The 16,552-nt window shown below is 40.3% G+C and overlaps 1 protein-coding gene across 7 annotated transcripts in view; it reads right to left on the bottom strand.

Moving 5' to 3' along the window:
• LOC119500614 (alsin-like) overlaps positions 1 to 16,552 on the bottom strand; it is a 28,391-nt gene that overhangs the window by 10,498 nt on the left and 1,341 nt on the right. For 5 of the 7 annotated variants that reach the window (XR_005209646.1, XM_037790439.1, XM_037790436.1 and 2 more), the window contains exons 2-23: positions 15,556 to 15,713; positions 14,380 to 14,540; positions 13,467 to 13,691; positions 13,067 to 13,257; positions 12,816 to 12,848; positions 12,523 to 12,717; positions 11,498 to 11,607; positions 11,215 to 11,417; positions 10,849 to 10,936; positions 10,340 to 10,527; positions 8,465 to 8,633; positions 7,507 to 7,603; positions 7,142 to 7,219; positions 6,516 to 6,755; positions 5,795 to 5,966; positions 5,329 to 5,524; positions 4,218 to 4,283; positions 3,711 to 3,870; positions 3,109 to 3,240; positions 2,497 to 2,625; positions 2,133 to 2,156; positions 435 to 505 (exon numbers count right to left, since the gene is read on the bottom strand). Coding sequence is in view for 6 of the 7 variants with exons in the window: in XM_037790439.1 (XP_037646367.1) it covers positions 435 to 505; positions 2,133 to 2,156; positions 2,497 to 2,625; positions 3,109 to 3,240; positions 3,711 to 3,870; positions 4,218 to 4,283; positions 5,329 to 5,524; positions 5,795 to 5,966; positions 6,516 to 6,755; positions 7,142 to 7,219; positions 7,507 to 7,603; positions 8,465 to 8,633; positions 10,340 to 10,527; positions 10,849 to 10,936; positions 11,215 to 11,417; positions 11,498 to 11,607; positions 12,523 to 12,717; positions 12,816 to 12,848; positions 13,067 to 13,257; positions 13,467 to 13,691; positions 14,380 to 14,540; positions 15,556 to 15,575 (2,948 nt within the window). In the remaining variant the exon portion in view is untranslated. The remainder of the gene's footprint in view (positions 1 to 434; positions 506 to 2,132; positions 2,157 to 2,496; positions 2,626 to 3,108; positions 3,241 to 3,710; positions 3,871 to 4,217; positions 4,284 to 5,328; positions 5,525 to 5,794; positions 5,967 to 6,515; positions 6,756 to 7,141; positions 7,220 to 7,506; positions 7,604 to 8,464; positions 8,634 to 10,339; positions 10,528 to 10,848; positions 10,937 to 11,214; positions 11,418 to 11,497; positions 11,608 to 12,522; positions 12,718 to 12,815; positions 12,849 to 13,066; positions 13,258 to 13,466; positions 13,692 to 14,379; positions 14,541 to 15,555; positions 15,714 to 16,552) is intronic. The other 2 variants (XM_037790441.1, XM_037790440.1) reach the window with 2 other exon arrangements.

Raw genomic sequence — 16,552 nt, 5'->3', positions numbered from 1 at the left:
GCAACCACGAGGCACTAAAAGGCAGTTCATCTACTGGCCACTAGATGCTGGATCCAAAGAACTGAGTCAATAAAAAGTCAATGAAGAGAACTAATTTAACTTCCTCCAATATGTTTTTGAAGAAATGGGTCCATCACCTGGATATTATAGTTTAAAGACTGGTGTTCAGGGTTTCCAATCTTCTCTAGAGATCACTTTTCCAGGGCATTTTCAGTGATGAACTAGCTGCTATGACAGACAGGGATCGCACCATACACCAATATATTCCACACAGCTGTGCATGTGGGGGTGAGTGAGAAGTCTTATGTTCATTATTCATCATCATAAATCACAGATGGCTCACTGGTTTTACCGTCACATCCATGACTTTTTATCAGCATTAGTCATGTTAGCTTTTACATTCCTAATTTGGATTAAAAAACGAACAGACTCACAGTCCGCTGCTGTCATCAGTAACTGGTTTCACCCACAGACAGGTCAGAGGATAGATGCGATGTGTGGAGAACTGCAGAGAGACACAGAGCAGCGGTTCAGGGATTTATTACTATTTTCCTCACATTATCTGACACCTACACATCAATGTTTTTTTTTTTTAGAAATGACCAAATCCAGATCATGTGTGTGTGAGCGAGAGAGAAATGACCAACAGATTTGCTTCTTTACATGTCTCACTGTGGTTTGAAATATTCTTGTAAATTAGGGAAGTTACACAAAACATAACTGTAATTTTAGTTTTACTATCATTGTGCATGTGAGAAATGATGATTGAGAGGACACTGTACAGACTTCCTGATTCTATTACAGAAATCACATATTGCTCAATAGTTTCTTCCATGGAATTCTGACCTTCATAGTATTTCATTAATGTTTCCACATTACTTCTGCTTTATTATTGAAAGTAGATTAAACTAAACCAGAACACACTCGACAAAACTAAACCAAACTTAAATTATGAATATTTCCCAAAGCATATATCCGGTTTTTCGACTGATAACGCTTCCTTGAAGGTAGGAAATCTAAAAATCTACAGTACGCTTTAGAGAAGGATCTAGCAGCAACAATGCCAAGTATATGTTTGTTTTCATTTATTGATAATGCACAAAAACATGCAAAAAAATCTAATCCTTTCAGTTTAATTTTGTCCAGTTTAACTTAAAGAAGCTCAACTATTAAAGTTAAGTGTGCAGTACCTCTTTAAATGTACAAGGCAAGATGCATATCCAAATGAAATGCGGGTTCAACACAATGTCAAAGGTCTACTACACAACACAGGGACATGACCCCAAAACCACAGAGAGAGAAACAGGACAGGTTTCACCACCACTATCTGCTGTCTATTAACACACCAGCCCACACCAAACAGATAGGAAAAACGATTAGTCAGGGTTCAGTAGAAAACTGTTTTATACTGAAACAATCACAAAGTAGAGAGGGAGAGACACACAGGACAGTAAATATGTTGTCCTTCAAGTTGTCAGATCACTGATGTTGTTGTCTCAGATGCTTTTGAAAGCTAGAAAGCTAGTGTTGAGCTGCATCCCGTCACTAGCGTGAGCTACTGCAACTATGACCTCATCTATTTCCACCACCAATTGATTAGCGTTACTGTTGCAAAAACCCAAATCCACACACACAGCAGCCTGTTTGGTAGCGGCTAAAGCTCAGAATCAGCCATCAGGACAACATGTACAAAATAAATGTTAACACAGGACAGACTGCAATGCTAAGGTGTGCAATATTACAAAACCCAATATTTATTCAGTTAGTCTACCCTCACTGGGGTGGACAAAATATTAACGAATAACACAATAGTGAAAGTTCAACACAAAATTGCCAAAAACAAAAATAAAATCCTCCATTAAAGTAGGATTTATTGCAGGGCTCATTGGCCTGAACTACATTAAACTAAACTGACAACCAAAAAAATGTATTGGGTTTTGTGTGAGTAGTCCCTTTAACATTACATAGAGTCCTGTGTTAACATTTTTTTATTTGCCTACTAATCCCATGTGAACCAGTCAGAGTGTAAGCACTGAACAGAGGCCATGCTGCTGCAGCACAAAGCTCAGGGTGGGTATACTGGCTGGTTGGTTGGAGGTGAAGTTGGGTCAACTGGTGTCAGATATACTTACAAAGCTCTGAGAGGGAATGGCACCCTGAGTGAATGAAAGATATAATGTACAGATATAAACTTTATACTGTAAAACATGGTAGATGTCCAGAAACACCAGGAAGACAGATCCAGTTCTGAACAAGACTAACAAAGATCCTGTAGATTTTCTCTGTACTACACTGTTTAAACAGTGGGTGTTGTTATTCAGTGTAAGACAATATGAAGTTTGATTTGAAAAGTTTTCATCCCACGGTCCATTGTGCTCGCTCCGCCCTGCTGTAGGCATTGTTAGCAAATCATATTTACATATCAACTTCTGTCTGTAGAGACTTACTGGTGTCCACCATGGATTTACTGTAAACTACCTACAAATGTTTGCATACCTGTGTGTGCACCAGTGTGTCGTTGAACAGTATGAACCAGTGGTTGGAGAACCGCCCGGCCTTCTGCAGAGTCAGAGATCTGTTGCTGCTTTCACACACCATGCGACGCTGCGGGAGACGCAGCACCTCCTGATGAACATACAAACACACATGCATACATTTGCTGATTAAAATCTGACAAACTGTTGTAAACACTTTAGAGTAGGTGGACATGATACATTTATGAATTACCACCTTGAGACTTTCTGTACCGCAGTAGAAAACCAGCCGATGAAGAAGCTTTTACCTGCATATCACTAATGTCAGCTACAATCCTCCCATTTTGGTGACCTTTTACTTATGTTTCACAAAAGTTGTAATTTTGGGGTTACATGGTTTCCATCTAACCCTTTGACATACAGTATCTACTTGCTGGTCAATTACAGCTAGTGGACTAATGACAAATACAATTAGTTATACTTTCTGCTCGATAGAATTAGCAGACTATAAACCCATGACTTAACCTCAACAATCAGGTCACCTAGAGGACTTGAGTCGTTAGACAGTACACAAACCGTTCAATCAGGAAGAATGACAGCACGTTTAAATAACTTAACAGAGAGTTGTGCTCACAGTAGTTTTTCCAGAGTGGGTCTTCCAGAAGAGGAAGGTGGTTTCAGCCTCCTTCTTCTTCCTCAACAGGGACAAAGAGATGGAGTCATAGTGACTGCAGCCCTGATGGAGGGACTGATACTCTGTCGTTAACTGGGGGAGAAAAAGAAAAAGTGAGAGAGGTTTAATTGTTTTTTCTTTCTTTTTAATGTCATAACATAAAGAAGAGTCCACTTGGCCGGCTCTTACGAAAGTATAACAGATCATTAACAGATCACAGTTAAAAATTGACATTATATTGTATTCTAGTAGACTACCTGACATGACCTGCCATTTTAGTATAGTATGTAAGATACAGTAGCTTTGTTTTGTTCAATCATTCGTACTATATCTTTATAAAGTGTAAGATCAGGTGTTGCAAAATGGGGATCATCTTATATTCAAGCAAATACAATGCCAGTAATAGATATTGGCAAAATATATCCAAAGTTACTCAATCATGGGAAATAAAGTGAAAGTGGAAGAGTGAGGAAAAAGAAGGAAATCAAAAGTGTTTCAGTGTAAAAAAAAAGAGAGTAAAAGCTCAGACAGAAAGAAGAACAAAGAGAGAGTTTCCTTCTCACCACATCGTAACAGGCTGCCAGTTTGAGCAGGACTCGGCTGTACTGGTGGAGCTGCTGCAGAGGCCAGTATAACAAGGAAACCAGATCAACATCACCACCGTCGGACTGGTCTGGTACACACAGCTGAGCGAGGATGGTCTGCTTAGAGCCTAAACACTCACTGGACAGAGACACAGAGAGACACAGAGAGAAATAAGACGCTGATATTATCTTCAGTATTTTCAGCTGTTCTCAGTTGATGGGAGCTTGAATAGCTTTTCTTAAAACTTTCTGTTTAGTAACTCTTTCTTAATGCAAAGGATCACTCTGTGTTTTAAGCTTATGGTTTGTTTTGGGGTTATTTAGCATGAGCCTGATCATCAGCATTAATGGTGAATGTTTTCTATGCTAACATTAAGCCTTTAGCACTTGCAGAGGTCTCATTAATGTGCTAATTGGGGGAAAGGTCGAGCAAGGTGAGCAGGACTCCTCACCTAAAATTATAAAGAAAAAAATAAAGGAGCTTACAGTGAGAGTTTAAGGAGTGATCGGAATCCACCCATCACATGGAAGTTACCGACTGAAGAACAATACCTGGAGAGAGAGACAGAGAGAGGGAGAGATTTGGGTTTTCATTTTATTTCACATACTAAATACAATATAAAAATGTCAAATGAACTCGTAAGTCCTTGGTGAAAACAACTTGTACCCTCTTATCTCATGCCAGCGGTATTCTTACTATTTGTCTACTGTCAACAGAAGCTCTGTAAGATTTTATTTTATTTGCTCTGGAAAAACAAGGCCAATTTCCTGGTTTGTGTCTTAAACCCATGTAACTGATTTTCCAAATTCTTTCAAACAACCACAAAGAGAAGAATACTGAAATACAGGAACATTAGTGTACAGTTTGGCTACAGTCTGGACAAGAATAATTAATTGAAAAAGCTTTGTATCAAACAGACGTATGAAGTCATTTACAGACACAGTATGTGGGGTCTGTTGTTACAGAAGTGGACTTTAAAGGTAGGGTTGGTAATGTATTTTCAAACTGATAAAACATTCACTTCATCTCCCAGCACAAAGCACTTTAAAATAAAAGAAATAAAGCAATAGAGAGATGCAGAATTTAAAGCTAGATTGTGGCGGATGATTGCAGAACAGCTTGGAATCGGGGATGGTTGCAAAACAAAGGATGTAAGAAAGATTAGACTGTAGTGATTGTGCTCTAAATAGCTGACGATAGCTTCTTGCTAATGTCATTCATTCATTAGCCCCGTTTGGGACTCCACGTAATTAATTCAGTTTTATCCCCAGCTTTAATGTAATTTCCAACTGTTAAAGCATATGTATAAAAATTTGATTGTGTTATATGAGAGTTTAATAAAGTTTCTGTCCTGGCACTACAAGAAATAAAGTGGGATGAAACACACAAAGTAAATGAGAGGAACATTAAACATTAAAACAAGAAAAAAAACAAGAAAAAAAGGGAATAAAAGACATACTAAAATAATTGAAAATCCACAAAAGCAGGGAGGCATGCTGTATATTTGCAATAATAAAAAAAAAAACAGGAGGATGTCTGTATTAATAAATACAGTATGGGGCTTTTTGTGTGCTGAGACAAAAAGGTGAATCTTACTCTTTATAAATGTCCAGAAAGTGCTCAGTGTGCGTCAGCAGGGGAAGGGAAGTGACATCACAGCCCTGCACATCATGCAGGAAGTAGCTGAGTGACGTGGAGTGTCGACCGATCAGGACGCTCAGACGTACAAAACTCTCACAGAGAGAGAAGAAGAGATGAGTGCACGGCTCACCTAACGACGGACACACACTCTCTGTGGACGACAGCACACACACAGATATTAAGTTGATGCATTCACGATTACCGCACTTATTAGATGCTCAAATCAGGCATGTATTATTTCTCACAGTTGGATTTTACACACAGTTCTTTCCATTTGCCCCAATTTCAAATGTTTTCATTTACATAAGAGGAACAGTCAAATTCCCATATTCAAAACACCAATAGTAAGGGGGGTCAAAGGTGGAAATGCAGCAGTTGGTGTTAATCAACAGAGAAGGAGCCAGCAGAGAGACGCTCTCACCTCGGTTACGTAGCGGTGTGAGGAGGAGCTTCCTGACGCTGCTCAACCAGCAGTAGAACTGTCTCTCTCTGGACGCCAGCTCATGGATAGCTGATATAAAACCCATGACGTTGTGGTCTGCCAACACTGCACAGCTCTGACCGCCACTGCACACAATGCTAATGTAACCCATCTACACACACACACAGAAGAGATAAATGTTAGAAAGACATACATTAATAACAGCACGATAATGTTTGGGATTTGTTTTCTTTCATTCCAGTATTTTGTGGTTTCTCTTCTGTTGCTTTTAATATTCGGACTACGGAGGCTCCGTAGTCCGAACCAAGACAGCAAAGTTCATTACTCCTTTCGACCTTGACAAAGGCAGCACAGACCAGATCCACTCCTTCTGTTCTTATCTTTCACAATAAAAGCCCTAGACATATACACTGCGTAACTGTTTCCAGAGACAAGTTCAGACAGATGCTGCTCTGGGTCAATAGGTTCCTGGTAGTTGGTCCTCTGCCTGTGCTAATCTATTAATACCTTTTAGGTGTTTCACCTGTTGTAAATTTGCATCATTGCCGGTAAGAAGGATTTTTATGCAAAATATTCTCGGACGAGTATTTTGCATTTTCGTGTTGTTTATTCATCACGCCCCCGGTGTGTAAAGGCCTTTACTGTTAGTTCTATTAGAGGAAAACCACAAACAGTTGTGTTTTGGACATACAGTTCGTACCTCCATGCAGAAGGGCAGCAGGGTGGGTCTGACTGTATAACTCTCTGCTCTACTGGGTGACCTCTGCATTGACCGTCGACCCCGACGTGACCTCTCAGTTGGCGCTGGCGTTGGCTCTGGCGTTGGCTCTTGCTGCTGGCCGCAGTACAACAAGACTGGCTGGACACAGTCTCCATCAGCCAGGAGGAGGGAGTGGCTCTGACCGGCCGACATGTCCCAAACACGAAGACCCTCAGACAGCTACGGTGGCCAGCCAGGGACAAAACAGAGGATGCTGTCAGGAGATTTACTGGTTTGTTGTAGATCTGTTAGTGTGACTACAACATGATTACTTCCCTGGCATACAGTATCTCTTGTCTTCTCCCTCTCTCTTATTTGAACCTATTTGCATTCATATTCATATGTCCTTGAGTATGTTTTACAGCACGAGCTTCACCTCTTAATGATATGTTCAGTTATCATTCTCAGTCATACATTTCAGCGTAATATGTTACCAGGATATGGCATAAATTAAGTGATGTATTGACTGACGAAAAGAAGAAATAAGCATTACAATAAATAAAAATATATATGAATAAACATGTGATTATTAGTTGAGTACTGAATGAATGAAAGAACAGCTGTACCTTTGCCTGTTGAGGTACCGTGACAGGACTGTTGACATGACCGAGCTGTCCACACATGTTGCTGCCCCATGAGTACACCTGAAAAACATGAGATAACTTACTTGGTGGACAATATGTGTGCTCTTGTACTTCTATATTTGTGAGGACCAATTTGACCTTGAAAATGATTTCATTTGGTCAGTCGTCAGTTCTTTAAAGTGTTGTATGAGACTTGTAATAAAGCTGAAGGTTAGACTTATGTTAGGGTAAGGCATGTTGTGATGTTTAAGGAACAGTATCAGGGGCTAGGGAGCATATTATGTCAATGAGAGTCCTCGTAAAATTGTACAATCCCATGTGTGTGTGTGTGTGTGTGTGTCTGTTACCTGGCAGTGAGCGGTGAGAGCCAGTGAATGGTGTGACCCTGCAGCGACTTTGATCACCTCCTCGCCTGTCATCGACTTGATACACAGAGGCTGGAGTCTGAACACACACACACATACACACACTGTAACAGCTTGTCTACATTAAAGGCTTCTTAGCCGTGTTTTTAAGTCGTCCATCTCACACGCATGTCTGCACAGGTTGTGTAACGGCTTGTGTTTCACTCTGCCTACATACACATAAACGTGACCCAAAGTGTATTTTTAAGCTTCAATTCTACGCACATTTTACGCACTACTACAGTGACTGCCTGACATTGTGTAAGAGTTAAGTGTAGTCTTGTGTGTTTCATTTCTTTGGGACTTTAAGTGCATTTCAGTATCTTATCCCATGCAATGTACGTATTATCACACAATCACAGTGTTATAATACTTAATCAGCGTTAGGGCTGCAACTAAAAAAATGTTCATCCCAGTTTCTCAAAGTCAAGGTGTCTTTAAAGGTTTTGTTTTGTCAGTCCAAAACGCAAATATATTCACTTTAATATGATAGAAAATCCGTAAATCTCCATATTTGAGAGGCTGAAAACAGCATTTTCTGACATTTTTTGCCCGAGATATTACTTTTAAGGTCAATCGATTATCAAAATAGTTGGCAATTATTTTTCTGTCGATCGACTAATTGATTAGTCGACTAATCGTTGCAGCTCTAATCAGTGTATAACAGATACAAAAAGTATGTAATTAGATGCTTTTGAGAAATTTACAAAAACAATTTATTTTCAAATGTGTTAATGCCATAATACTCCACTGTGCTGTATATTCAACATTAGAAAAATACAAATATTTAAAATCTATTCACTGTCTTTTATTAAGAGATTCACCTAACGTGTTAACATGGCTATAATGGCATGAATTTAAGTGGGTTATACTATAAATGTATTTGTTTGTGTGTCCACACCTGGCGAGCTGATCTCCGTGGCCCAGTTGGCCCTCAGACCCGCGGCCCCAGCTCCACACTTCCGTCTCCAGAGACGGCAGCCCGTCTCCGGCCTCCTCCGGTGCTGCAGACTGGGTCCGACCAGCAGAGGATGACCTGTTGGCACAAGGCCGCCGTCCCCGTGGAGACCCTGAAAGAAAAACACATGATCTAATGGTAAAGTCGTGGGAACAGTGTTGTTTCAACCAACTGAACCGTCACCTACTAGTTACATTTGAGCATGTGGCGAGACTGCAAATGCACGTCATCTGTCACACATCCACCACAAACAGAGGAAGTAGATAATGTGTCTCATACTGCAACATGATGACGGAAATATAAGACATGATCAGAGAAAAATCCATACACAAAGTGTCACACATAACAAGTACAGCGTTACAGAAGTCCGTTGCTGGTCTGCACCAGAGTTCACATACAATATTCTCACCAGCCAAAATAAACTGTACTACATAGGCAAACACATATAAACCACGCTGAACAGGTTTGGTATGAACACACCCTACTGAATTAGTGAGCTCTTCTGGAACAAACATTATATCATCAAAATAGCCAGCAGTGAGCCGTGTGAATATGTCAAGGGGAGGTAAGCAATATTAACATGAGATGAGTTGTGTGGAAGATCCTGAAGTTGTTATCATCCAATAATAAATGTTTTGGTGACTACCAAAACGGAAAAAGGTCAGGGCTCAACAATAAGGATTGCGCGGGGCAAGTAAAATGCCACGTCGGGCTAGTAAATCTAGCATAAAAAAGAATTAAACACATTGTTTTTTCCTGAGCTGATGATAGAAGTAGCGAAAGAGTGAGCCATCTCGCTTCCTTCCCATCTCTGTTGAAAGTTGCACATGCGCTGTACCGATCAGGCACTTGCGAGAAAATGGTTTATGAGCTGAAGCGCAAGTGAGCATTTCAATTATCCTGGAAACTGTTTGACTCGTGAGAGACTTTCAGTCTGACACTCCTGAAACTCAGGGCAAACCAGAAAACAAGAAGTTAGTCTGCTGCGTCTGCTAATTCCTCTAAAGGTCCAACCATGTGTCTGACAGTCTTTTGTGGCACTAAACTGTGGATACACTTCATGCATTCTCCACTCTATGGATATATACAGTGTAAAAAGACTTTAAATGACTGTTAATTGAGCTATGGGAAGGGTCATACGTCACAATATTCGTCTCATTTGGCTCAGGCAATACAGGTTATATTGCGACTAAAGGACTTTCAGATTTTTTAATGTGTAGTCATTTCATCCTGGTTGATGTTATCTCAAGAAAGCAAATAATGTTATCTCAAGATAACAACGAATATTTCATCATGTCGACATGCTTATGCTGTGATCTTGACGTACGTATCAGTTGATCTGAGCTGATAACGTCAGATCCAGGAGAACCCATTATTGTTCAGAGTGTCAAAGTGAAAGGCAAACACAGGCAGCAGTATTGTGTGTTTCTGTTGGAGATAACATTCATATCCTTCTACCTTGTTGGCCAGGCTGCTACTTCACAGAGGAACATTTCAGTGACTCTGCAGATGTTGCTTACTTCATTGGCACCAGATAATGTATGAGAAGTGCATTTGCCATGTCTGTGGTGAAACACCTAGCCTGGCTCTGTCCAAAGTTAAAAAAAAAATACTCCTACCAGCAACTTTAAAGTTAGCTAAAGCATGCTCATTAGCTCATGGCTAAATACTTATTCCAGTCTTTATGTTAAGCTAAACTAATAGTCTCCTGGTTCCATACTTAGATGAGAAGATTGATACCCTGAGCTCCAACTCTTGGAAAGTAAGTAAATATTTTCCAAATGTGTGGTCAAGTTGGTCACACCCCATCATTCCTACCTCGAGTGGGTGTTCCAGGCAGGGAGCGTCTCCTGTTTGCTGCTGCTGCTGCTTTCCCCTTCTGGTTTATATTAGTGAGACTGGTGCTCTTCTGCCCCTGCAGCGACTGCTTCTCCGCCTCCAGACTAAGACGAACATCTTCCAAACACACTGGGGAGCAGGAGTACGCCACGGCCACTCCACTGTTACTGTAGGAAAGAAGGTCAAAGGTCAGGCAGCAAATACACTGTAGATGAGGATCATCTTGGTATGTGGATATACTGCAGCATAATTGAGTTTTCAGTCGTTTATTTACATTAGTAGAAAATCAAATTTAATATTCTTCTTTTTTTAGTTAAGTTTGACTTTTGGTTATTTTCAGAGGTGAAGTGGAATCACTTGAATAAAATAAAGATCCACAAAAATGGCAATACAAATGTTCTTCTCAACATGAGATTATTGAAACACTGGTCCATTGCATTGCCTAAAATTCAGTGCCTTATTGTCAACTGCAGTAAACTTGATCTTACTTGTTGGTTTGACTCTTATTTGGTGATTCTTCTTTGCAACTGGAAGTCAACAGATCTGTGGAAGGAGTTGAGGAAACATAGCTGTCATCTGGAGAGAAAAAATGGCAGGAAAGGAGAATTAAAAAACATTTTAGGAGAAAGAAAATAGATTAAATACTAAAGAACAAAGTATCAAGCGAACAAAGGAACGAATGGAACAAGCAAAGCAATGAACAACAAAATGATTGATGTCCAAACAGCTATGAACAAATAAAGAAACTAGTGAAAAAGAAGTTTAGGAACAAAAAAGCAAAAGAACACAGGGATAAGATATGAATGAGGTATAACACAAAACAAAAGCAGAAGGAACAGAAATGAATCACCAACCTGAAGTGTAGCTGCTCAGTGAGTCGGTATCTCCTAGCCCGGTGGTGTGGCGCATCTCCAATGAGTGACTGGATAGTTTCTGGAGGATGCTCTGGAGCTCCATTTCATCAGGGAAAGCAGAGTTCTTATTGGCTCTCCAGCCTGACAGTGCGTTGCCGTCTGTCTCTGAGAGAGGGTGAGTTTGCCCAACTGGAAGATTCGTCCTGAAAAAGAAACTAATTTAATACAAAAATATAAAAATTGAGGGATAAAAGAGAGAACCATAAGTTATATAATACCGTACTGTTTAGTGTTAGATAATGGACATGAACGGGCTGCAGAGCCAGGGCTGCTGCCAGCTGACCTTCCCCCAGGTTGTAAGCTTCGCCTGGGGCCACTTCTTCTGGGAGACGTCTGGGAATGAAAACAAAGAGGGGTATCAACCAGCATTGAAAAAGCTGAACCTCTTAAATGAGCATAGATACTTAAAGAGTGACCAACTAGGACCCTATATTCCTATGTTTTTGTGTCTAACCTACTAATAGAGACATTGATATTGGTCCAGTATTGAGGGAGAGCGCTGTAGATGGCAGCTGCTCACAGGCTGCAATATGGTTCTATTGGGGCCAACTGGCACCATCATTTACATCCACTAAAAGTGCTTTTTTTTGCCATGAAAGGCTCTGATTGTTATTATGAGTGTCTGACATTATGGAAAGAGTCTCGCTCAAGGAGAAGTCTAGTTCTGAAATCTGGCGAGGGGATGTGTTGCCGGAATACATCCATGGTGGAAACGCAGAGTTTGTTGTGTTGGAGTACAGAAAGCGTAGCTTAGTGTTATCTAAAATATTTTCAGTGTCATGGCTATTGCGATGAGTATGGGTTGAGCCAGAGTATACGGATATTCAGATTTCACAATGAGACTTCTCTTTGAGCGGGACTTGAACACAATAACAAACAGACCGGATCAAGTGAAAGGTAAGAAAAAGGTTTTATTTCTCTGTAGGGTCCTTTCTATAATGTTGTCAGACACTTCTAACAACAATCTGAGCCGGTCAGTTGCAAAAACAAGCACTTTTAGTGGCCATAACATTACACTGATGCTACTCACTTGCCCTCGCAGCTCGTTTCGCGGCTGCTGACTATCGCGTTTCATTTTAGAAATTGTTGTCCCCATTAGTCAGTTAGACACAAGTTACCCTTTAACGTAAAACATTTTTACAGCGTCTAAATTCTGTAATGTTACATCTTTTTGGTTACAACAGCATATTAGGGATTCCCAAACACATATATTTTCTGTAATTTCTCCTTTGAATATACTGTATTTACCTCGCCTGTCATGCCTTCAGTCAGCTCCACCCCCAGCGGACAGTAGTGACCAGCATCAGCTGCACACAGCTCCTCTCTTTCTGTCACTGAATAGTGAGGTGACTGACCCCGCTCCCTCTTCTCAGAAGGATTCTGGGTATTCTGTGGCGTTAGACTGCGTACCAGGGCCAGGCTGTGGTAGGCACCACAAGCCACCTGTTGGAGATAAATAGAGATGGTATTTGTGGTTACAGAACATAGTATTTCCTTTGTAATTTAAAAGTAGCAATGAAGATATGAGGAAGAGAAACTACCTGAATTACATGTCTGCCTGCCAAGTGCTCCACCTGTGCCAGAGATAGAAATAATACAACTGTTTTGATACACATTAATCAGTACACACATTTAGTCTTATTTTGTCTCTCACCAGTTGAAAGACTAAAGATTCAATATTCAACAATAGCATCAATATCCACAGGGTTGAGTCGATGGTTTTCAGTCTGACCCGTCGACATGTGACTGGATTTTGAAAGCTGAAATTCATTGAACTTTTTACACAAATTACCTTCTGTGGTCTCCACACAGGAAAGGTGTTGGTGACCAGGCCAAGCTGGCAGCCGCTGCCCCACGCCCACAGCTCGTTCTGGGCCGACAGAGCCAGGCTGTGCTCCCGTCCAAGAGCCAGATCCACAACCCGAACCACCGCTGGAGGAACGACCTCACTGTCCATCACAGTGACGGGGCAAGGCTCTGAAACTGACACAGGATGTTTTACATAGCTTTCCCCGCCATGTATTAACTGATAAATACATTTACCAAATTACTAATAGCAGAAAGGAAAAGGAAAATTTAAATTAAGACATACAGAAGTAGTAGTAGGCAGTAAGCAGTAGCAGTAGTAGGTTGGACAAACAACCAGGGCAATGTGGGAAGAAAAGAAGAAAGAAAGGAAGGTGTTGACCAACCTGTGATGTTTGTGACTGTGCCCCTCTCCGTCAGCCCACACTGTCCTGCAGTGTTCTCGCCCCACATGTAGACATTGCCCTGCTTGCTCAGCGCTCCGCAGTGGAAACCACCGGCAGCCACACGGACAACCGTAATCCCCAGCAGAGAGACCTCCAGCACCGGAGCAGACACCGGGATGCTCAGATTCCTCCACAACAGCTCTCCGAAGGAATACACCTGTCCACCTGGAAGACAGCAACAACAACTGAGTGGAAATGGGCAATATTGGCTTTAAGATGCCTCTAATTCAGTTAGAATGTGTAGCTTAGGGGAGAAATATTTCATTGTTTAAAAATGTATGGGAGGAATATAGTTGTTGTAATGATTAGGGCTGTCAAAGTTAACACGATAATAACGCGTTAAATTTGTTTTAATGCCATTAACTTCTTTAACGCGTTCACGCAACTTGTGATTTTTAGGTTGTTGTGTGGTTGCAGGCTTTTTAAAGCTAGAGTGAAGATACTGGCATCATATGAACCTAGAAAACCATGTCAAATCATGTCATACTAGCTTGTCGTAAAGGATGCTAAATAACGCTCCAAACTTACACTAAATTTTGGCAAGGAAAAACTGGCATGGCCATTTTCAAAGGGGTCCCTTGACCTCTGACCTCAAGATAAGTGAATGAAAATGGGTTCTATGGGTACCCACGAGTCTCCCCTTTACAGAAATGCCCACTTTATGATAATCACATGCAATTTGGGGCAAATCATAGTCAAGTCAGCACACTGACAACTGGTAAAATATCATGCTACTCATTACAATATCATGTTATATTCACTAAACTGAGAATGAGAATTTTAAATCACAATATAATTATGCGTGTTATAGCATTTAACCATCGCACAGCCCTACTGTCCCACACACACTCACCCTGTGTCAGTAGGAGTCCATGGTGTTCTCCCAGGGCGGCCTGCAGGACAGGCCTGGACAGCAGCACTCTCTCTGGACAGAGCAGCACACTGGGACACGCTGACTGCCAGATGTGGAGCAGTCCTCGCTCTGGAGGTGTGGCGGCCCGCTCATCTGCAGGGCTGCAATAATGCATGCAAAAAAATCACTAACATCAGCCTGAAATAGACCTTAAATTTAGACATTACCTGACTAAACCCATTTTGTCCAAACCAGCTGAACACCAGCCATGTCCAGAAACTAACCGATACTTCTAATATTGAAACTTGTTGTAGTTAAAAAGGGATGTTGTTCTCCTCCCTCAAAACTTAACTGCATGTCAGAGCCTGCAGGTGCTGAATGAACAATTATGAGTCTACGAATGAATGAGTTGGAATTAATCCAACTTTGAGAGAATTTGTTTGTGTCATTAAAGTAGTTGTTCAGGACAGGTGTTATGAAGTGGGGTTGTATGAGGTACTTATCCATAGGTTCAAGTCATCCGAGCCTGCTGGCTTTGGAGAGAGCATAAATAAGTTTCAGTTAAGGAGAAAGAGAGAGCTGTCTGACAGCAAGATAAAGCGGTGAAAATATTCTAAATATAGCGTACTTAAATGGATATTGATTTTTTTTATTTTTTATTAGCCTTTCTTTTAAATGGGTAAAATATGTTTTTCTGCCAGCTCCGTCCACAGCAGTACATTGCTTTGCTGCAGTCAGTACTTCTGTCTGTTTCTCCAAGCTGGTTGCACACCAACCCTCATCTACTGTGGATAAGTACCTCTTACAACCTCACTTCAAAACACCTGAACCATTACTTTAACGACATAAACAAACAAGTTCTCTAGAAGTTGGATTAAATTCCAACTCATTCATTCGTAGACAGATAATTGTTCATTCAGCACCTGCAGGCTCTGACATGCAATTATGTTTTGAGGTTTTGAGAACGACATCTGTAAATGACTCACACTCACTGAACTGGACAAAAACATATTGCAGAACTGGAATGCAGAGGCGCAAACACACGCTAGATACCCTTTCAACGTAATCTCACGATATGGCATCTTGCTTTGGTACTCAACATGTTTTCAGTGGAGGTTGCTGGGGAGATATAATCAGCGCAAAAATGTGTGTGTGTGTGTGTGTGTGTGTGTTTACCTCTCCTCTCTGTTCTCCATCACTTCAGACTCTCCATTCCACAGGATTGTGAAGGCATCTTTATTAACATTTTTCTAAAGCTCTCACAAAAGGACTCCTCTGTCCCGTTTTGACACCTCTCTGGTTCATCTGGTTGCAAGTGCTTATTCTCCGTAAACCTGTTTGTCAAAAAAATAAAAATAAAAATATAGTTTTTAAAGTGTGGCATGTGCAATAAAGACATGTCGTAGGATCGGTAATATATTCATCATCGTGTTTGCAGTTAAATCGAGGACCACATCCCTGACTGTTTTCAAATTATATAATATTTTGTATTGATTTTCAACTGTCCAGAGGATAAGCTTACATTTAATTATTGTTTAATTTAGAGTGTTACCAAAATCAACACTGAACTCTAAAACTTGTTTGAATCCATCACAGTGTTTTATATATATAAAGTCACATATATATCACAATATTTAGTCACCTCATTAACACATGAATACGTGTATACTGCAGACATATGCTTATTAATGTTATGATTTATTGGTAATCCATCACAGTAAATATTTAGTCACCTTATTGATACATGAATATATGTATATTACAAATATGTTCTTGTTAATATGATGGCTTCATTTGATAATCCATCACAGTGAATATTTAGTCACCTTATTAATACATGAATATATGTATATTGCAAACATATGCTTGTTAAGTTGTCAACACTTGCCAGGCTCTGTTGAGAAACCTGATGTATAAATTTATATGTCGGCTAAATGATTCTCAGAACGCCATGATCATGCTACTGTCAAATCCTTGTTTTAGTGTTGGAAACACTGGTATAACTGTCTTTTATAAAAAGTGTCAGTTTCTATTTTAATGTATGTATTGTTGTTTGTGTTGTATGATTTTGAATGGACTTCGAGTCTGTCAAAGATGAATTGAATGAATTGAATTAATATGATGATTTATTGCTAATCCATCACAGTGAATATTTAGTAACTTTATATTAAAA

Source organism: Sebastes umbrosus, chromosome 13, assembly GCF_015220745.1.
Source record: "Sebastes umbrosus isolate fSebUmb1 chromosome 13, fSebUmb1.pri, whole genome shotgun sequence".
NCBI classification, from domain to species: Eukaryota; Metazoa; Chordata; class Actinopteri; order Perciformes; family Sebastidae; genus Sebastes; species Sebastes umbrosus.
This window is presented reverse-complemented; position numbering and strand designations above follow the sequence as displayed.